Source organism: Larimichthys crocea, chromosome VI (genome assembly GCF_000972845.2).
Source record: "Larimichthys crocea isolate SSNF chromosome VI, L_crocea_2.0, whole genome shotgun sequence".
Taxonomy (NCBI): domain Eukaryota; kingdom Metazoa; phylum Chordata; class Actinopteri; family Sciaenidae; genus Larimichthys; species Larimichthys crocea.
This window is the reverse complement of record NC_040016.1, coordinates 9,166,928-9,187,796: the sequence shown is the minus strand read 5'-3', so window position 1 is coordinate 9,187,796 and position 20,869 is coordinate 9,166,928. Positions and strand designations below refer to the sequence as shown.

General features: G+C 42.7%; 1 protein-coding gene across 2 annotated transcripts in view; it reads left to right on the top strand.

Moving 5' to 3' along the window:
• The first annotated feature begins 211 nt into the window (after positions 1–211).
• The window catches only part of col7a1 (collagen, type VII, alpha 1), a 40,722-nt gene continuing 20,064 nt past the window's right edge, over positions 212–20,869 (top strand). For both annotated transcript variants that reach the window (XM_027279699.1, XM_027279700.1), the window contains exons 1-36: positions 212–763; positions 7,334–7,406; positions 7,510–7,690; positions 7,802–7,958; positions 8,040–8,133; positions 8,242–8,400; positions 8,547–8,704; positions 9,062–9,191; positions 9,820–9,939; positions 10,866–11,021; positions 11,181–11,300; positions 11,406–11,555; positions 13,714–13,830; positions 14,268–14,414; positions 14,552–14,677; positions 14,782–14,928; positions 15,150–15,272; positions 15,533–15,799; positions 15,945–16,088; positions 16,215–16,346; positions 16,516–16,662; positions 16,921–17,058; positions 17,143–17,292; positions 17,388–17,524; positions 17,623–17,749; positions 17,885–18,028; positions 18,277–18,446; positions 18,660–18,701; positions 18,848–18,874; positions 18,967–19,011; positions 19,126–19,245; positions 19,329–19,400; positions 19,502–19,537; positions 19,615–19,668; positions 19,797–19,871; positions 19,975–20,088. In XM_027279699.1, coding sequence (XP_027135500.1) covers positions 7,343–7,406; positions 7,510–7,690; positions 7,802–7,958; positions 8,040–8,133; positions 8,242–8,400; positions 8,547–8,704; positions 9,062–9,191; positions 9,820–9,939; positions 10,866–11,021; positions 11,181–11,300; positions 11,406–11,555; positions 13,714–13,830; positions 14,268–14,414; positions 14,552–14,677; positions 14,782–14,928; positions 15,150–15,272; positions 15,533–15,799; positions 15,945–16,088; positions 16,215–16,346; positions 16,516–16,662; positions 16,921–17,058; positions 17,143–17,292; positions 17,388–17,524; positions 17,623–17,749; positions 17,885–18,028; positions 18,277–18,446; positions 18,660–18,701; positions 18,848–18,874; positions 18,967–19,011; positions 19,126–19,245; positions 19,329–19,400; positions 19,502–19,537; positions 19,615–19,668; positions 19,797–19,871; positions 19,975–20,088 — 4,290 coding nt within the window. In that variant the 5' untranslated portion in view covers positions 212–763; positions 7,334–7,342. The remainder of the gene's footprint in view (positions 764–7,333; positions 7,407–7,509; positions 7,691–7,801; positions 7,959–8,039; positions 8,134–8,241; positions 8,401–8,546; positions 8,705–9,061; positions 9,192–9,819; positions 9,940–10,865; positions 11,022–11,180; positions 11,301–11,405; positions 11,556–13,713; positions 13,831–14,267; positions 14,415–14,551; positions 14,678–14,781; positions 14,929–15,149; positions 15,273–15,532; positions 15,800–15,944; positions 16,089–16,214; positions 16,347–16,515; positions 16,663–16,920; positions 17,059–17,142; positions 17,293–17,387; positions 17,525–17,622; positions 17,750–17,884; positions 18,029–18,276; positions 18,447–18,659; positions 18,702–18,847; positions 18,875–18,966; positions 19,012–19,125; positions 19,246–19,328; positions 19,401–19,501; positions 19,538–19,614; positions 19,669–19,796; positions 19,872–19,974; positions 20,089–20,869) is intronic.

The window sequence follows — 20,869 nt, the reverse complement described above, 5'->3', positions numbered from 1 at the left end:
AGGTGTCAAGTTATGTGTCAAGTTATGTAAGGCTAAAGAAAGTATATCCATTGTTAGAGCTGACTCCGCTTATTTAGTCATTTTAATTATAATTTTAAACAACAAAAACACCTAATAAAATACACATGCAGTAGATGGAGCTGTAATGTGTAAAAAAAAAAGTGAAAATGTTAAAACAAAAGTTAAAAGTGTGCATGCATGCAGACACTGTAATGTCACAGTACTGTTTTTTATTGTCAACCTTCCTGCAGGTGGTTTCAAACTCTGTCTTACCTGAAGAAGGTAGCGGATTAATCAGACTAATGTTGCAGCTCCACATGGTAACATGGGTAGCTTGCAGGCAGGAGCAGGGAGGGACGAGAGCAGCAGAGAGAGAGAATGAGGTTGGAGGGAGAAAAAAAAGCAGAGAGAGAGAGAGAGAGCTCAGGACTCCCCTTCAGGCATCCGAACAAGTCTGGACTGTTCTGCTGCTGCTTGTGTTCAGCCTACACTAAAAGCAAAGCAGCCTTCGGGATTTAGAAACAGCGTCTACAGTCTCCTGCAGGGATGTACCGACAGTTCAGATTTTGAGCTACAGTGGATGATCGTGGAAGTTGTCTTGTTCTTCTTGAAGCTGTGATACTGAACATCGCTGACTGGGATTACTACTGTGTGTGTGTGTGTGTGTGCAGACTCTGCATGGAGAGCTAGGGCTGGATATGCCACAGGTGGGAAGGTGTGAAGCGGCAAGCTGTGGCCAGGTGCACGGAGCAAAGTCCCCCAGGTAAGATGAGACAGAGGCGGTGAGATGTGCTGCCTGGTGTCTCATATGCATGGGTCTGCTGAAGATACCTTTATGGGAATACTGTTGTTTACTACAGTTTACAGTTTGCAAGCTGCATTACTGCACTATGAGCTACAGGATCAGGACTGAGATTAATGTTATGTCTGCAATATGACACATATCTGCATTGATTCACTCTGCAAGTGCATACTGGTAAGTGATAACTTTGTAACTGTACCTACAGAGCACTTATCTAAATTGTAGCCGGTACACCACTCCTTAGCCTTTTGCTTTCCCTGCAGCAAAAACCTTGACTTTGAACAAGACTGAGCAGATCATTCATCACCTCACCGTGTCTGTCTCTGAGATGTAATAGTAATAAAATAGATAGAGCTTAGCAGCATCTGGGTCCTGCAGATGATTCCTCTATGTGATCCCACTAAAAAACATTGTCATGTTTGTAAATATGAATTAACGTATAACCAAAATCTAAAAATCAGAATCCTCTGTCCAGCCTGCATTAGTCTTTATTAGTTGCAAGGATCATGGGTTTGACAACCATGTTGACCTCAGCTGAACTCATTTAGTGAGTGGGCATTACTCCTGCAGTTCATGATGCTGCACAGAGGAAGGGATTCTCACTCCTCCGCTTCCTCCTCTGCCTTTGTGTCTTGATTGGTTTCCGATCGTCTGTTCCACTTCTGAGGGCATCTATCTCTTTGCTGTGGTTTGGCTCACGCAAGACCAAGAAATCCCCTAATGACATGAACTTTTTAAGTGATGTCTCAGAGACTTTTAGTTTAATTGGTTGCCCTCCAACCTTTACCCTCTCATATTTTCACTGCATTGTTGCAGCCATACGTGACGTGCCACTCTCGTGGTGGATTGTTCTGGACTCATCCCAAGTGTGTCATCTGTGGAGGACTGTTGCTGGTTAGTGTGTGTGTTTGATGTGTTGTGTGGGAACATTTTCTGTTGCTTTTGCTTTGAGGTTTAGAAATAGAGCTTGATTTTTATTTTCAACATTTAATAGTAGCACATTTTTATCAACAAAAATCCTGCAGCCAGTGGAGATTTGTGTATTTTGTTTGTTCCTGGTGCTTAAATGGATTTTTACTTTGTTTATGTTGAAATAAGCTAAGAGGTATTGACTTTTTGTCTCCATTCATTCATGTCTTTCAATGAGAAAGACAACCCACTGATGGCTGGGGTTATTTTCCTGATGTAGTCCATCTGGCTTTTGTTAATAGTAATTCAAAGCTTGTGAAATACCAAGGGGGGATTATATCAGTGATTCTTTTTAAACGTGTTCCAACAAGGGGTCATAGACTATTTTCAAAAGCTGCTGTTTTTAGTACTTTTGTTGAATTTGGACAAAGAAACAGAATGATAATCCATTAATGGCAGAAGTGAGAAATGCCGTGCTTGACCTGAGGGGAGAGGCGACAGGATCACTCTCCCCTGACTTTGACTCCCAGACAGCCTCAGAGAAAGTAGGACTCCTCTGTTGTTGCTACCAGCTGCGTGTGACTACCAAGTACACACAATCCTGGTGTGCGAATTTGTGGGAAACTTGCAGGAGTAATTTACTGTGACACCCCCGCCGCTCTCTGACCCCTCTATCCCCTTGTCCAGTTGTGTCACTCTCTGTCCCTGGACTGATGGTATGCTGAGGGAGCTTGGCTCTTACACAATCCAGCACTCTGTCACATTGCAGTGGCCTGTGGTCTGCCGCCCCCCCTGGGAGAATGGCATCTCTACTAAACCACAACCGTGTGATCCTGCTTCAGCTGAGCTTTCAGAAAGCCGCAGCCTCTGTACAGCTCTCACCAGGATGAGTCCTCATCTCTTTTTCTTCCTGTCCCTGAAAAGTCTTGCTGTGGGGAACAGGTTGTTTTTTTTCACACTAAGTTCTCACTTGATTCCTGTTCAGGAAGGTTTTTAGCAGCACTTTGCTACTGTGTCTTTGACCTTTTAACCCATGTGTTTGGTTCAATTCCCAGGTGGCTAATAGTGGGTGTGGCCATACCTATAAGCAGTTACTTCATCCTTTTAAAATTCCAGATGTTCAGGCCACCCCAGGAATGCACTTAATAAAGGCTTGATGAATAACTTTACATATGCTCTAACAAAAAAGGGAGTTTATCGGAGGAAGTGGGTTAGTCCCAACGTTGGCAGTGAGTTATTCAGTTATTTGAACATATATACCAGCTGCATTATATTTACACACAGATTAGGATAGGGTCTGAGAATAGAGTTGGGTTTGTGGGTGTGTTGTGGGAGTGGCAGGAAGAGAAGCAGAAACCTGACTTTTTTGATGCTCTCAATGTTTACTGCCACGTTAGTCGTCAGCTGGTGTTTTAACAGGCCTCAAATCATTAATGCCTTTCAATTTCGATCTGTCAAGCCAAGACGTAAATGCTCAGAATAGGCCGTGGGTATAGACTGCGGTCGCAACACCTGGTGTATGTAATGAAGCTAGAAATAAACATCGGTTCATTAGATCCATGCAAGGAAAAAGAAAAATAACATGAAAGGTGAGCAAGCTGATGTGGTCCGTCAGGAGCTAATTGTATGTCATTTGATTTTACAAGTGTAGAAGTCTTTAAAAAGGACTTTAAATCTTGAAAAGGGAAAGGGGCCATACATTTGGAACATATTAAGCATTACATGTGTGCTGCATGTTTGGGAGAAAAACTCTGAAAGTGTTAGGTTTGTGGGCTTCTTACAAAGGGAAAGGACATTTATGGGTAATTATGAGCTTTGGGCAATGAAAGTGTTCATTCATCACTTTCTTACCAAGTGTAAATATACTTTAAATATACTTTATCGCAACAGCTCGGTGATGGTTATATTAGTTTAGCATAAACAGTGAAGACGGGGATTAATTGCCCACCAACACCTCTACAGATCACTAATTAACATGTCATATCTTTGTTTGTTGTGTTGTTTGTTTAATCCATACATAAATATGACATGTTGTGTGTATAACATGGGGTTATTTGCCAAACTATTTCTTGGCTGGCTGCAGTGGCTCCAGTTTTTGGACTTACTCAGAAAATTTGATATAATGCTTTAATCAGTGAGATTTACATCTTATGTTACTGTTGCACAGAACTGGACTGCTTCACCCTGTTTCCGGCCTTTATGCTAAACTAACAGGCTCCTGGCTCTAGCCTTATATTTACCAGACGGATGTATGAGTGGTATCAATTATCTCATCTAACTCTGTGGTACACTGAGAGATACAGCAAAGTGGGTGCTCTTTAATGTAGTTTTCTGTCTGCTGTAAATGTTATCAAGCCCGTCAGTATGTACCAAGTGCAGCTGTCTTTCATGTGGGCTAGTTATGACAGAGACACTCTTTCAATCTGTTTTTCGTCAATCTTGCATGCGAACAACCAAATTCCAGATGATGCTGATGTTCTTTGCATTCTTATAAAGGCTGAGAAATTCACTTCTTCTGTCTCTTGCCGCCCTGCTGCTCTTTCTTATATACCGTAGTTGGTTTCATCAACTTAAGTGGTTTCTCATGGTTTTGCCCCTGACATTGTTTACTTTAGCTGCCATCGCTCTACAGAGTAGATCAGAGGTTTTGTCTGTTGGCTCAGCATCTGTCAACTATTTGCAGTTGTCGCCGTGTGTTGTGCATCACCTCTGTGAAAAGGTGAACATTAAGAGAGGTTGTAACACACACCACAACCGTACATAATGGATTTTCTCCCAGCAGATGAAAGCTGTCACTGAAATATGCTGAAACTGATTTGTGTGAATGAGAAAGTTGTGACCAGTGGCTGGTGACACTGATGTGTAGAGACGACACGGGCCAAAAAAAAATCTATGGTAAGAAATTCCTGCATTCTCTGATCTGTTTTTCAGAATGGTACAGCACAGATTGTCCATAAGGTTCTGGCTCTCATTTCCAGACAGACAGTAACCAAAGACAGACACAAAATCTGAGTTAGACTTGATTACAGTGAAGCTCTAGTGTGTTATGGGGCTCTAAGGAGGGCAAAGAGGACAGAGGGAAAAAGAAAATATAATAGGCAGCATTGCATTATTGTTTGTGTGCATGTATTTTTAAGTGTCGTCCTTTACCATGTCTTAGAGCTTAAGAGGATTTATTATTTACAGAATATGCCAGAAATGGAATATAATGTTTTCATTAGTGTATGATCACCTGAAGATAAGAATTATTATGTGTTACACTTTGAATGAGCCTCTTATATCTACAGATGCCGCAGGTAAAATTCCACAGAGTCCACCATGCTAAACTAAATAAACTAAATACAGGTTTTAAAAAGAACCTTCTGCGTGTTTCGCTACCACCATAGTTTCTCTTCTCGGAAGGAGATCGGGAGGTGAGGGAGTTTCAATCAGCAGTCTTGAAAGTATTTTTTCTTTGATACCGAGCATGAGTGCAGATTTAGTCACCATTATTTCAAGCAAGACCCATAAAGTTAAACCAATAAATAGAAGAAATTGGCAGTAATAACATTTTATCTGCAAACACTTCCTGTGTAGTGCCACATCAGTGATAAGTGATAATAGTTACATCTGACTGGTTTCAACATCAGTTTAATGTCAGTTAGTACTATAAGTAGTTTATCTTAATGAGTCTGCTGTTGTTTGCAGCTTACAGTATTTTGTAGTTTTAATTCTGTCAGATTGCAATGCATAGCAGTCATTAAAACACAGTGGCTGTTTTGTATTTTCACTATTATACCAGTTTAGCCACAGTGTGCAGTAATATCACGGAGACAAAGACTTCCATCTGCGGTTAAACCCATGGACCACAATCATTGAGAGCTAATGTTAGACATTGCACTATTTTAAATTGAAAAAGCTCATATTTAAGTCTTAAGCATAAGACTTAAATATGAGCTTAAATCTTAAGTATAAAGCACAAAGAAGCAGTGATTGATTGTTTTGATTATAATTCTGCCTTATTCTAGTCAAAGCAGGATATTCTCATGGTACTAATTATTGTCAGGAGGGGCAGATGTAAAAAGGAACTGGCTCCGAAAATGGTTTGATGGTGTGTTGTGAATGTCTGTGATGTTTGCTGTGTTATACTGTCTTCAGTTATTATGTAACGACAGAGCTTATTAGATAATGTAATGCTGTCCTCCAGTTGAGAAGTAGAATCTTTATGACAACGGCATTAAAATGAAGCGATTAAGCTGAAGCGAGAAATGCTTACCGAGAAGTCAGATGTCGGGTGCTGAGCTGAGGATATTGTTGGATATCCTGCTCATTACTCACAAATACAACTGTATAATTATTAAAGTATGGTGCAGAGAGCCAGAGAGCATGAAAGTATTTATTCGGGTTAGACGGTGTAGATTTTATTCACAGTAGACCATAATTTGTTTCATATTTTATTATTTCAGGAGTTGTTGCATTTACATGTATTAGTTTTTTTAAATACGTGCATATATACTGTCGGTCTTGCAACAGATGTTAGCACTGACATGCAGTTTTCATATTTATGATAATATATATTTTTCCTGGCTTCCGTGTGCATATTTTGAGATCACTGTCCATGCGATATTAAGGCCTCGTAAAACACAACCCATCATTACATTATAGCTAGATAAAAATGTGACTGGAGTCAGCTGTGCAAGGCATGACACTGTTTTCCAGTGTTATTTATGACAGCGTAGTGGCAGGTTATGGTTAAAACCTGCAATGCGTTAGTGGCCACTTGGGGGAAACAGCACTTAACAGCTTCAGTAGAAGTTTGCAACGGCAATTTATTACACTGAGCTGATGGTTGATGTTGTGGGTAACAGTGTCAGTGGATCTGTGGACTATTTAGCAGACAAATGGAGCACTCTGTTATGTGAATGTGTGTTTAGGTGGCACTCATATTCAACTTACATTACAAGCTCCAATTTTGGCTGTTATACTAGTTTAGGAATTATTTAGTCAGATTGCTTCTACAGTACTAACACTCAGTGGCTCTGATGCAAACAGAATGTGCACATTAAGCAGATCTGTGAATCTTGACTGGTAAAACAAAAAGAGTTTTAGTCAGATAGACATTTAGAAGAAGAGAACGTGTTCAAAGCCACAAGGCCGGCAGGCAGGATATCCAAGATGTTAGGTGGGTCAGAACAGGTACAGGCAGGAACAATTGCTATAACTCTGAGGCAACATCGACAATCTGACAAATAACAGGACTGAAACATCCTCAACACGCTGAGGAACAAATGACTAATGGGATGCAGCTGAACAGGAAAGTGAGATGATCAGGCAACTAGCAGAAACAGGAAATTCGACGGGGATGAATAGTAAGCAGCCGAGGGATGGCAACATATCATCTAACAGGAGATGGTTACAACTCAAGAGACTAAAATCACCTGGGGGCACAAAAAAAGGAGGAAGGAGTAGTTATAACAAGGACGAACCCTTCAAAATCTGCAAGCATGCACATTGAAAATAAATAATTTAAATACTATTTACTGGATAGATATTACTATTAACAGGACATTTAACAGCAACACAATAACACAATTTGCAATGAAGTTTAATTAAAAAAGGTTTATTTGTCCTCTGTGTGCCCAGGTTGTGAAGATGTGGAGCTGGGTTGTCTCTGTGACGGTTCTCCTGTCCTCCATGAAACAGGCTGAAGCTCAGGGTATAAATAACTCTAATTCTCCTCTCAACTACCACATGACACAGCCCCAAAGTGTTTTTCAGATTCATGTGCTCACGTTATTCTCCGTGACTTGTATTTGCAGGCAGGTGTAATAATGTGCAAGCAGCAGATATTGTTTTCCTGGTCGATGGGTCTTCCAGTATCGGCCGACCTAACTTCCTGCAGGTGAAGGGCTTCATGGCTGGAATCGTCAAGCCATTCGCCAGCTCTGTCAGCGAGTCAGGGATACGGTTTGGTGCCGTACAGTACAGTGACACCTCCAGGTGACTGACAGGATTAATATTCACCTCACTACTTTCCCGTGCATGGAAGTGATCTCATCGCATTTGCAGAGTTATGTATTAATGTATTCATGCACTTTTCTCCCCCTTCAGAGTTGAATTTACATTTACTACCTACCTGAATGGCACCGAGCTGGTGACCGCTGTACAGAATCTGAACTATAAGGGTGGAAACACGCGAACTGGTGCCGGTCTCAAGTTTGTTGCCGATAACTTTTTCCACCCTACGTCCAGTCGGAGTGTCCAAAAGGTCTGATGAGCTTCCTAATTATAAGACTGCATATTTAACATAGAACTTGTTAAGGTATAATTCCACCTGGTTACCTTTCAGATCACCATCCTAATCACAGATGGGAAGTCACAGGACAATGTGCAAGAGCCAGCACAGAAGCTGCGCAGTCTAGGAGTGCATGTTTTTGCAGTTGGTAGGTGTCTCACCTGCAGTTCTTCCTGTCTTATTCAGATTAGTTTATCTTTTTCTGTTTCTGTTACTGCGATTTCTTTTTTACTTTGCCATTCTTTTTGTCTGTTAGGTATAAAGAGTGCAGACAGAAATGAATTAGCTCAGATCTCCTCCCAGCCCAGCAGTGATTTCACCTCCTTTGTTGGAGACTTCAAAGTGCTGAATACTCTTCTTCCTCTTGTGAGCCCCCGAGTGTGTTCCAAGGCAGGAGGAGTCTATGCTAGTGATGGTTTGTGTCTTAACTTCAAGAGCATTATTCTACTAAAATACACAAAAATATAATCTGTGTCTATTGTCTCAGACTTTATTGTCACTGTAAACCCGCATTTAATTCTATGTCTCTTCCTGCTTCCGCCCTTCCTTCATCCTACTCAGAGGCATTTTCTGGTCCGTCCAACATTCAGTTCACAGGCCAGACGTCTGATTCTCTCAGGTTTCGCTGGAGTCCAGCAGGCGGGCCTGTGAGTGGCTATGTGGTCCAGTATGTGCCACTGTCCGGGCTGGGTCAGCCCATCACAGCAGAACTGCGTCAAGTGAGTCCCAGTGTTGAAGATTATCTCCTGACATATATGAACATTGATTTTATTCAGATTGAAACGGCAAACTGGAGCTTTAGGAGTCAAAGTCAATCCTGCTTTGTGAGAGAAACGCGTGCCTTCAGGCTGAGTATAAACCTGTCTAATGGGTGGATCTTCTTCATGTTGCTGTTTTAGTGATTAAAGTTTGGCAGAGCAAAGAGTGAAATTCCCTTCTGTCTATGTTGGCAGACATGATAAAGATAGAAGAATGTCATAGCTCAGCCTTCTGCCATTATGTAGCTGTCATTTACTCTGCAAAAACTTGTTCAAGGCTTAACCGTTTACAAAGATGACCTCCGTCTCTCCTTGCAGGAGTCTGTCGCTGCCAATCAGAGGACCTTTACAGCACGAGAGCTGAGATCAGGAACCGACTATCTGGTGACTGTCATCGCCCAATACCCCAACAGTGTGGGAGAGTCTGTTTCTGCCAAACAACGAACCAGTGAGTAAAAAGTGTCAACAAATAAATATCAACAACACAAGACATGGCAGCCAGCTTAATTAATTAATACTAGTCCAACATCAGGAAGCCCAGCTTGGCGTCTATGAGCTTTTTATTTCATAAAGCTCTCGCCAACGACTAAACATCTCATCCGGCTTGGTCGGTCACTCGCCCCTTTTTATCTTCTTAGCGTCCTCTGTCAACATACTGTTTGGTATCTTCACCTCTGTCATTATGTCCGTTTACATTTTCTGCTTTCCCAGCTCTGGTTCTGGCACAACACCTATTCCACTCCCTCAGTTTTCCAGCATCCTGAGCCTGAAAACCTCCTCTTCCCAGTGGTCCCAAACACCTGCGGTACAAACATTAACACTCTGCCAGTGCTCTGAGCCCACAGTCGGGCCAGCATGGCTAACAAACTGAGCTAACATTAGCTGACAGCAGCATTAGTTGGCAGTAGGAAACTCTATTAGTAACCGAGAGTTGAGTGCAACAACAGGCGTACAGGGCACAGAGTGTGAATGACCGAGGTTGCCCCTGATTACCTCAGTCACCTGATTACAAGTGAGTGTAGCATCAAAATGATTTGAATAATACACCTGCAATGTTATTTCGTCTCCTCATATAGGATCTTTGCCAGGGGTCTCCAGTCTGCGGCTGATCCAGGCAGGTTTCTTCTCTCTCTCTGTGGGCTGGGATCAGCCTTCATCACCTGTCCAGGGCTACAGACTCACCTATGGACCACGAGGTCAGGAACACACATCCCTCTCTTTCCGTCTCCCTCTTGTTCAACTTGTGCATTTGTGTTTGAGTAACATTTCCAGTACATTAGCAACATCTCTTCTTTTCAGCATTTATTGTCAGCTGTGACTGAATTATCACAAAGTTGTGGAAGTTTGTTTACAGTAAAAACGAAGAAGGAAAAAAAATGACAATAGTCAATAACAGTTAACTGGTTCGTGGCAAATTGGAAACATGTCAAGAATGTACTGCAATCAAAGCTGAGTGTGGGGAACATGAGCTTCACCTACACCTTACTCCCCTCAGGCACAGGCTGTCAGTAAGGATATTTATTGCCCAGTCATTACCTAAAATATCAAATACATTTTATCATCACAACCGTTGAAATTAGATAAACTGGGAAAGCCTTTACTTAAGTCACGGATTGTCAGTCATTTTTGTCCTCGCATTTCTAGAGACAGGGTGTGGCATGTAAAGACGTCTGGGTGCTTATACCATGATTCAGGAGAGAAAAGTGGCCCCTGAGGGCTGATATAAACAGTTTCTCCATCCAAACATGTGGCAGGAGCGCCGGTCTCACATGGAGCTCCTCTCTAGGCTAGAATATGTGTGAGAGTATTTAAATTAGGTCAGTGTGTATCCTGTAATGAGATGTTTCTACCTGTTTACCAAGTGTGCACATCACACACAAAAAGACAGATACTAACAGACATGGTAACACATACACACACAAAAAGACAGATACTAACAGACATGGTAACACATACAGGACATCCACGTCATAAAATTAATGAAGTGAGGACACTTTCCATATTTCTGCAGCTTGTTGACATACTGTACAGTATAATTTGTGATTTCTATTAGCGCCGTAATTGCTCTGCTGTATGACCTCCATTTCTGTGTGCCCTGTCTATTGTGTGGGTGGATGAGCAGGTCAGCCAGCAGCTCAGCTGTTGGAGCAGTCTCTGTCTGCAGACTCCACATCAGTCACCCTGGAGTCACTTCAGCCCGACACAGAGTATGTCATCAGCCTCTACCCTCTGTTCCCCCGAAACTCTGCATCCCCATCCACCCTCAACGCTCGCACATGTGAGTCCACCCTGCAGCCCGTTATTTAGACTTTTTGTAATAAAACAAGTGATACAGTATATGTACAGTAAAAGTGTCTCCTTGTGGTTTGTAATGGGTTTCTGTGTAATTATCAAATACTATTCAAAGTGTCTGTCTTCATGTTTTTGCATGCGTCAGTACGCCTTGAGGCAGTGCAGCAGTTAACAGTGGAGACGGAGTCAGAGGGCAGTGTGCGTGTGCGGTGGAGAGGTGTCAGCGGCGCGCGAGCCTACCGTTTGGTCTGGGGGCCGTTTACAGGTCAGGACAAAGCACACATCAAACGACATGTTGCATATCTGTCCGTCGGTATTTTAAAAAATGCTTACACGTTTCTATATTCTTCTTCTATTTCTGTTTACAAAGGTCGAAATGTGGAGACTGTGGAGGTTGCTGCTGACAGCGAGTTTTACACTTTGTCCAATCTGCAGCCCGACACAGAGTACATTGTCACTATTATCCCACTGTATGAAGGAAACACTGAGGGACCTGGAGCAACAGCCAGGTTTAAGATAGGTAGGTGTGGTTTCAGTAGTTCATTACATGAAACGTCTCTCTCTGAGTATTTCTGAGTTCATTATACCCTCTTCCCTCTAAAAACTCACTGTTAAACACAGACCAAAGCACTTAATTGCCACAATACACTAAATTACATACTATTTTTGTGTCCCTTCGTTTCTTAGATTAGTAATTGTCGTAAAAGATTGCTTTTTAAATTGGCGGTTGCCTTTTGGTGTGTCCCGCCAAGTACAGGGACAGGAAGCACAGATAGAGAAAATGGCTGACAATCTTCCCCCGTTGTTTGTCTCTATACTGAAAACCTGCACGTGTTACTGTTTAGTTCTGTTTAAGGAACATCTCTCACACACCTACACACTCATTATACACACACGCCATCTGCATCTCGTGAGTAATGCCCATGTGGTGTCACTTCAGTCGACTAGTGTTATTTCAATGGAGGCTGAGTCACTGCGGGGCCCGCTACGCGAGCAGAGAGCTGGCAGAAATGGAGGAGTGAAAAACTCTGTGTGGCCCAAATCTGCTATCAAAGAAGTGAGACATATACAGTCCTCTATATACTGCACACCACAGTAACTTAAACTTTACCTCAGCTGATTTCTCTCTTGTTTGTTCCTGTTTAAACTGGTAGATTAACAACTGTGTGTTGTGTCTGTGGTTTGTCTGTTGCTTCCTCATTAGGAAAATGTGTCATGCCAAACATTAAGTCTCAGACAACGTAACAAAGACTGCATGACATCGTTTTTAAAATGGTTTTTGGTTCTGTTTATCTTCTTCCACATTTGCAACCACTTCAGTATCTTTGCATGGCATTCAGTCAAGCGAACGACTGTGCTATGGAGCAAAATGTTTATTTGTTAGTGTATAGTCTGACTGTCAGGCTTAGAAGAGACATCACTGAGTGCATATTGCTTAGCCATTCGTCTGTAGACTTTGTTGTCTGGCCTGTGGGCTGCCCACTGTCACTTTCCTGTTGATTTATGTTCATCACCATCAAGACCTGCGGCTGTATATAGTACATTACATCTATCCCGCGGGACTGACCTGTGTGATCATTTTTTGCTCTCTGACAGTCCACCACACCAGCAGCCTGAAGGCAGAGGTGTGGTATTTCATCTCCTTCTCAAAACGGTAGTTTTTGCACCATTTCACAACACATTCCTGAACCCTAAAAATAAGTCCAGAGCTCTGGCATGAATATGAACAGCTCGTGTAAGTGAATGTGTTAAAATGTTGCATCCAGATGTGTCGATTAGCTCAGTTGGTAGAGCATCCGTCCCATGTACGAAGGCTCAGCAGCGGCCCAGGGTTCGAATCTGACCTGCGGCCCTTTACTTCATGTCGTTCCTCATCTCTCTCTCTCAAAAAATAAAGCTCGAAAAGGCCCCCAAAAAAATACTCCATCCAGGTGTTGAATTGTTTATTTGGAAAGGTTTCATATTGGCATATTTGTGATCACTCACTCAGTATCTGGGCCCAGATACTTTGTAATGTCAAACAGAAAAGCTCAGGTGCCTAAACCCCTATTCTCATGAGGTTTCTCTACACACCTCATATAATCTGTGCTACCTTTTATTTAATGGCACTCATCATTCCATCAGTCTTGTAATTGTCAGCCTTCAGCATAATACTAATTTGGAGGTGTCAGAGTGTGACATCTTTGCAGGCAAACCCTGCAGCTCCTGCAGGATAGGTATATAAGCATGTGATTTGAGTGTAGTGTGCAGCAGTTTTTTCTAAGCATCAAGTGAAATCTGAAAGAAATGCTACTGTGGCAGCTGTTATCAAGTGAAATCTGAAAGAAATGCTACTGTGGCAGCTGTTATGTGTGTGTGTGTGTGTGTGTATGCTACATACATGTCAGTCATGTTTGCTGAGCCTAAAGCAGCTGGCGAAATTCCGGCATTATTTAATTGGCATTGCTTGAGTTGTTTGCAGTGAATCATCATGTCTTTCTACAAATAAATCAATTCTACGTTGTTTTTCAGATTAGTTTGACAGTACGGACATACATTACAGTCATTCCTTATTCCTGTGGTTATTTGTTGTCATTCTGCGTGTTAATACAAGTTTCATCCATGCATTGATTGATTAAGCTTCCCTTATGACATATTACATAATTACATACATATTACATAACGTGTGTTTTCATCAGAGCGTCAGGAGCAGCAGGTCCTCAGAGCAGCTACCACCGGCCCCTCCACTATTCGCCTCACCTGGAGAATCATTCAGTCCTCACAAGGGTACCGCCTCGAGTGGAGGGAGGGGGAAGGTAATAAATTATTTTTTTTATATGTGCTGCAAAATATAGTTCTTTTAAGTATCATTTAGATTTTCATTAACCTTGTTGTGTGTGCTGTATCCTGATAAGTTTTATCACTTCAGGATTTGACTTGCCTCACAGTGTATTAAATGCCAGCTCCACTTTTAATGGACTGGTTGCATAGAAGACTTTTTGGCTTGTCAAAGCTGGATTGACACAGGTGGACTTAATAACAGTAATAACAACTCAGCTCCATTAAGTGTCCCAGTAAGACTAACAGTGAATAGAGGGACCTCCCCTATGTGGAATGCAGCCATCATTAATATACCTGTGAGTTATGACATGTTGAAATGTCTGCTGCTGTGCAAACAGTCTATTTGGAAACAGTAGGAAGTATATAATGATGCTGTAGACATAAATCCACTGATCATCATCTTTGTCTCCAGGAGGCCGCGTCCAGAGCCTGTCATTTCCCAGAAGCACTACCAGCTACGATTTAACAGGCCTTCAGCCCAAAACAGAATATATTATCACCCTGTACACCTTGTACGAAGGTCGTGAGGAGGCCACACCTGTCTCCACCACATCCAGAGGTCAGCCACAAACAATAAACTTTAGATTTAGATTGATTTGTTGGTCATACATGTGCTGGAGTTGAATTAGTAGTAGTTCTTCTGTCTATGTCTTTGCTTTCAAATTTCATGAGTGTCCTAATTCTCTGGTGTTGCAGAGGAACAGCCTGTGGGGAGGGTGTCCAACCTGAGAGTTGTCGAGTCTCTGGGCAGTACTGTCAGAATCGGCTGGACGGGTGTAGCCGGAGCCACACAGTACCGCATCGTTATCCTGAGCACAGAAAGTACGCTTGCAGATTTTATCCGTTATTTTATTATTTATTTTGATTTATTTGGTGCCTAATTATGAAGGAAAGCATGCCTTTGAAAATGTTTCATGTCATGTCAGCGGGAACAGAGGAAACCCGGATTATCCCTGGGAACCAGACGACCCTTGACCTCAGAGACCTGACAGTGGGAGTGTCTTACGGCGTCAGTGTCACAGCGCTGGTGGGAGAAAATGAAGGGGACGCAGTTACTGTCTACATTAAACCAGGTAGGTTAAGCAGTGACATGGTACTGCTGTGCGCTTCATCCTGTCTTTCTGTCCCTGTAAACATCCAGTTTTTATTTCATTTATTTTCCACATTTGTTCTAGCGTTCCTGTTTTAAACCTTTTCTCTGTCCCTGTCGCTGCACTACAACGTGAAATACTCAGGCTTGCTTTCTTTTTACAATGAATTTTGCCACATGAGGTGTGTATGCCCTTTTTTCCAGAGCAAGGTGTTGGCAGAGTGACTAACCTCCGAGTGACAAATGCAAACAGTCGGAGAATTCGAATTGCCTGGACAGGTGTTACTGGGGCAACAGGTTACAGGGTTACTTGGAGACAAGGCAACAGTAAGTGTTACGTGTTTGTGAGGTCATCCTTTTGTCAATCCTGTATTATTGTGTTTTTCTTTTACGTCAATTTGAAGACAGAGCAGAGGCTGTAATTTTTAGATCTTACCTCATGATCCTTCAAAAGACAGCAGCAGTGGGGCAGCCCAGCAGCAGCAGACTTTGAAGTTTCACATTTTTATTCCTCTCTCTCTCTTTTTTGGCTTGTAATCAATTTTTCATGTGCATTTTTTCATATTCCTTTATGTTCTGCCTTGCAGGTGCAGAGCAGTCCCGTCTTCTCGGCGCGGAGGTCGCAACCTTCACTATAGACGGCCTGCAACCAGATGAGGCACTGGTAATTGGCGTGGCACCTATGGTTGATCAGCGTGTTGGAGAAGTGGTCACGCTGTCTTCTCGGACTAACCCTCACGGCGGATCCGTGTCTGGCCTTCGCATCATCGACGTCACATCTCAGAGGATCCGTATTGCGTGGTCATCTTCAACTAGGGCAACTGGCTATAAGATCACTTGGCGGCGTGATGATGGTAAGCAATGATTAGAATTATTATTCTTATTTTATTTTCATGAGATACATCAACATACATGATAACAAGGTAATATAATGAATAGTGTTTAGATTTGGTGTGTGTTCTACATTTCCATCTCACTGCCGTGTTTTGTTTGATGCAGGAGTTGAAACAACTCGTAATGTACCTGCCGATGTCTCTTCCTACACCATTGATGGACTACAGGCAAATTCAGCCTACACTGTGTTAGTTTCTTCACTAAGTGGCTCTCGAGAGGGAAGTCCTTCCACCCTGGCTATCAGAACAGGTACCTGACTTAATTTGTCAAATACACATTATTGTTGTCCGCATTGTCTTTTGGGAGAAACTTGGCTACCAGTAGGGGGATGCAAAGTAGAATAACTGATTGATTGTTTTGTGTCGTGATCTTCAGAGTCAGATCAGTCCGTGGTCGGGACTGTGACGTCACTGCAAGTCCACGAGACCCATGGAGAGGTCGTCCGAATCACTTGGGTTGGTGTGCAAGGAGCGACAGCTTATCGTGTGTCTTGGAGGAAAACAGACGGTAGTCCATTTGTGGTTCAACACATCTCACATCTTAGAGAAATAATCAAAGTTTCTTTAAAAACATCAAGTTGCCATATTTAAATTTGACTTAAAATGAGAAATAAGGATGTTTTATGGCGGCCGGTCTGTGTTACACTACTCACTACTATGACTATGTGCTGCTGTAGGCGGTCAAGAGAGGAGTCAATTGGTGGGAGGGGAAGTGACAACAGTGGATCTAGACCGGTTGGACCCCGGAGCCCAGTACGAGGTGCAGGTCATGGCTTTAGTTCAAAACAGGGAGGGAACCCCTGTGTCTGTCAGAGTCACCACACGTGAGTCCTGTCTATCTCTGCTACTTTCTGTCCTTTCTTGTCCTGGTTGTGATGGCAACCTTGTGTTAACGTCTGCCAGCTGATGACCTATGCAGGGCCTAATGATGACACCATTAGGATGATGGTGCTGCAGCAGACTGGAGCAACCACTTAGGAACACTGGCAGTGTTTGTGTGTTTTTCTTCATGTTGGTCTCTGTGTTTTTCCTGTTTGGCGCAGCATAAGATTGCTGTGTATTTACTTCTTTTCTACATACAGCTGGTGCCGTCACCCCACCTCCATCACTACCTACCACAACCTTACGAGTGGCAGAGGTTACCCAGAATTCTGTGCGGCTCGGCTGGAATCCACTACAAGGTGCCACAGGATATATTCTGCGCTGGAGAGAGGAGTCAGGTGAAACTATATATAATTCATTTCTTTTACACTCCTATATGCCTGCTCTACAGTCCTACCAATTTAACTGTTCATATTTCTCAGATGTTGGTCCAGGTTTGTCTGTTACGCTCCCTGCTTCGTCAAGCTATTACCAGGTGACGGGGCTGCGTCTGGGTCGTCGATATCGCTTTACCGTGCAGCCCACCTTTGCATCTGGATTGGGAACAGAGAGCTCTGTAGATGAACACACTGGTAACCCACCAACACATGCCCTTTCATATACTTATTGTACATATAAACACCTTTTTGATACCTTATTTACAACTACAAACTTTTTTGTTCAACAGTATGTGTGGACGGGCGTCTGGATGTGGTGTTTCTGGTGCCGGCATCTACAGATCGGATTAGCATTGCAAGACCTCTGCGTGAACTCCTGACAAGTGCAGCGAGGTCGCTCCACACTATCGGAGCCCGGGACTCACAGGTACCGCTCTACGGAGAAGAAAAAATCTAAACACGGTATTGAAAAGTAGATTTTAGTTGTGTGCTGCCAATATTTAGATTATTTTCTGCCTCTTTCAGATGGGAGTTGTGGTATACGGTTACAGACCCAAAATATGGTTCCTGCTGAATCGCCATGGCAGATCTGACACGCTTCTTCAAGAGATCGAGTCCACACCCTTTGATGAAAGCCCAGGGAATAACATCGGTCAGTATTTCTTTCTGTTCTTCCTGGCGTTGTCCTTTTTCTGTCCTTAGTGAACTTCATATCTGTACCTGCTCAGTATGTGTCTGTGTATGTTTGTGTTTCAGTAGTTCTGATATTGTCTGTCTCCCTCTGCAGGTGAGGCAGTGACATTCACCAGACAATACCTTCTGACCACCACATCTGGGCGGAGGCCGAGGGTCCCTGGTGCTGTCGTGATCATCGCTGACAGAAGATCAGCTGACAACCTCACTCTCGCAGCCAGTGGTCTCAGGGCTTCAGGTGTGCTGGAACAATCATCTGTAGAATGAAACTTAGACTGACTGAATGTAACTGCCTGCGCCTACTAGATCACTGCAGTTGGCTTCAACTAGGCAATTTGGTTTCAATATTTCAGTCACAGAAGTGTATGTAAACTGTATTTCTGTAACGGGGTCTCCTTACACTGACTTTGTACACTCCACACACAAGCCCAAAAAAATCTGCCCTCTCTTCATTGAGACAAATCTGTTGGCGTGTGTGTCTGCCAGGTGTGACAGTGTTAGCAGTGGGTATAGACCAGGCGAATGTAGAGGAGCTGCGTCGGGTGGTGACAGATGGCAGCACCCAGAACATCCTGTATACCCGTGATGGAGCACAGTTGGACACCCTACACAGCGATCTGGCAGACTTGCTCTGTGGTATTGCCAGAATACCAGACGTAAGAAGAAACCAGGAAAAAGCATGCTTTGTTTTTTGTCCTAGTAATAACAATGGCCAAAGCAACATACAATACAATACTGTGACTCTCAGTTCAACTATTTCACAAACAGCTTTTTAATGGAAAAAGCATGGAACTGAATCACAGTAATAAAGCAGCATATCAGACAACAGACTCATCTCAGCCTGATGTTTCTGTTCTTGTTTTGTTTAGGGAATTCCAGGTCCAGATCATTGTAACATTCAGTGCCCTCAGGTGAGTTTAAAGACTTGGCCCCATCTTTGATGAAGATACTGCAGATTTGACGACTGACAGAAACTTCAAGTTGTATTGCTCCTCTTCTCTTGCCTACTCCTCCTTACTGTCTGATCTCTAAGTTTGATTTTTCCAATTTCTTTTAGGGTGAGAGGGGAGAGCGTGGAGAGAAGGTACAGTGCGGGAAGTTGCTAATTTTTTAGCACTCTTCTTGTAATTTGTATATTCAGCACTTATGGTGCTATTTTTTTGTTCGACTCCACAGGGTGAAAGAGGCAGAGATGGTGTCGATGGACGCAAGGGAGAGCCTGTGAGTCATCCATTAACACTGATGTTGACGATTCCTCTATACACTGATGTATTGATTTTTCAAAATGATGAATTGATTGTTCACAGTAATATGGTGTGTTTGTGTATGATGTAGGGTCGTGATGGTTTGCCTGGGAGGGAAGGGCCTAGAGGACCTGAAGGACGCCCAGGTCCACCGGGCCAAACTATCCCCATTGACCCTTCAGGGGGCGTGAAAGGAGAAAAGGGGGAAAGAGTGAGTTCATCTAAGACCATACCAAAATGATACAAATGTGCCTCATTAGGACTATTGTAACATGTGGTTTGTTTTCTGTTCAGGGTTTTCCTGGCATTGATGGAAATCCAGGGTTGCCAGGACGACCTGGTTCCCCTGGAAGCGCCGGGGTCCCGGTGAGTACAGGGACCAGATTTCATTGACCTGTTGGAACGTGGTCATGTTGTCGTATTATAGAGGATATAGAGGTCATGAAATGATGTTTTTCTGTCTGCAGGGTTCACAGGGCCTACCTGGTGTCAGAGGAGACCAAGTGAGTAACTCTCAATCTCCTGCACTGCAGAGTTTCTTAGTGGACATATGAACAAAAGTCGTTTTCTGTTGTTCTAGGGTGGACCTGGTGTGACAGGGCCACAAGGGCAAAAGGGCGAAAGAGGTGAAAGGGTGAGCTGAGTGATCATTTCTGACCTTATTCTTAACCCTCCTCACAAGTGTTTATAATTCCTTTGTTCCAGTTTGAAAGAGACAGAAAACATTGTACGTGTTTTCACTTTGCTTTGCTGATGCCTCAGGGTGAACCGGGCTCAACTGTATCTGGAGGTGGTCTACCTGGGAGGAAAGGGGAGCCAGGCATCCCAGGAATACCGGTAAGAAACAAACTGGAAAACAGAACACTGTCTAGGTGTCTAGGTGCTTTGGATGTACCAAGTCATTTTTATATATTAACCAGCGTTTGTGTTGTGTACTAAGGGTACTCCAGGTCGTCCAGGCAGCGATGGGGCCAAAGGTAGCCTTGGAGTTCCAGGGACACCAGGTCAGGATGGTCGCCCAGGTATACCAGGAACACCAGGACTCTCCATCAAGGTGTGCCTACTCTCCTGCTGCTTCTCTCAATGTCACTTTTTAATTTGGAAAGTAAGATGCACTGGGCAAGATTTTCATTAGAACAGACAGCACATGATGATTCACATCTTCACCAAGTGCAAGTGACAAATCAAAACTCACAAACAAAATACAAGCTGTCTTTAAACATCTTTCTGTCCTTAAAACACCAGACTTAACAATATAAGATCTGTTGCTTCTGTCATCATTTTGATATTTGGAGTGACAGCAAACATGAGTGTGCTGTAATATTTAATGTAAATAAAATTAGTGAAACACTTTGCTTGCTGTTATGCTAAAATCATTTAAACTGGCTTGGGAGCTTAAATATTTTTGCTGTTTTGCTGAACTTCTTACTGACATTTGCAAGAAAACATTTTACTCAAATACATAGAAAACAATTCTGGTTCTGTTGAAATTGATAAATTAAAAGTAATTTTATTGAAACAGTAACTAGTCATCAGACTACAGTTTAGAGACTGTAATAAATAATGGCTTCACCGCTGCTCTAAGACAAAACTGTCATCCCCAGATTCATGCACATGGTGGTAGCATTGAGCCACTTATGTATTGGTAAGACATTGTTTTTATTTGAGGTCTTAACTATTTAGTTTCATTTTTTTCGTTCGTAAATGTGAGGAGGCCTGCTTTCAGATTTTTTTTTTTTCAGTGAATCCAAAAATCGATTTTGGTATTTGAAAGTTGAGTCAGATAATGATGGTATTTCTAGTGCATTTTTAAACCACGCTGTTTAAAATGATTG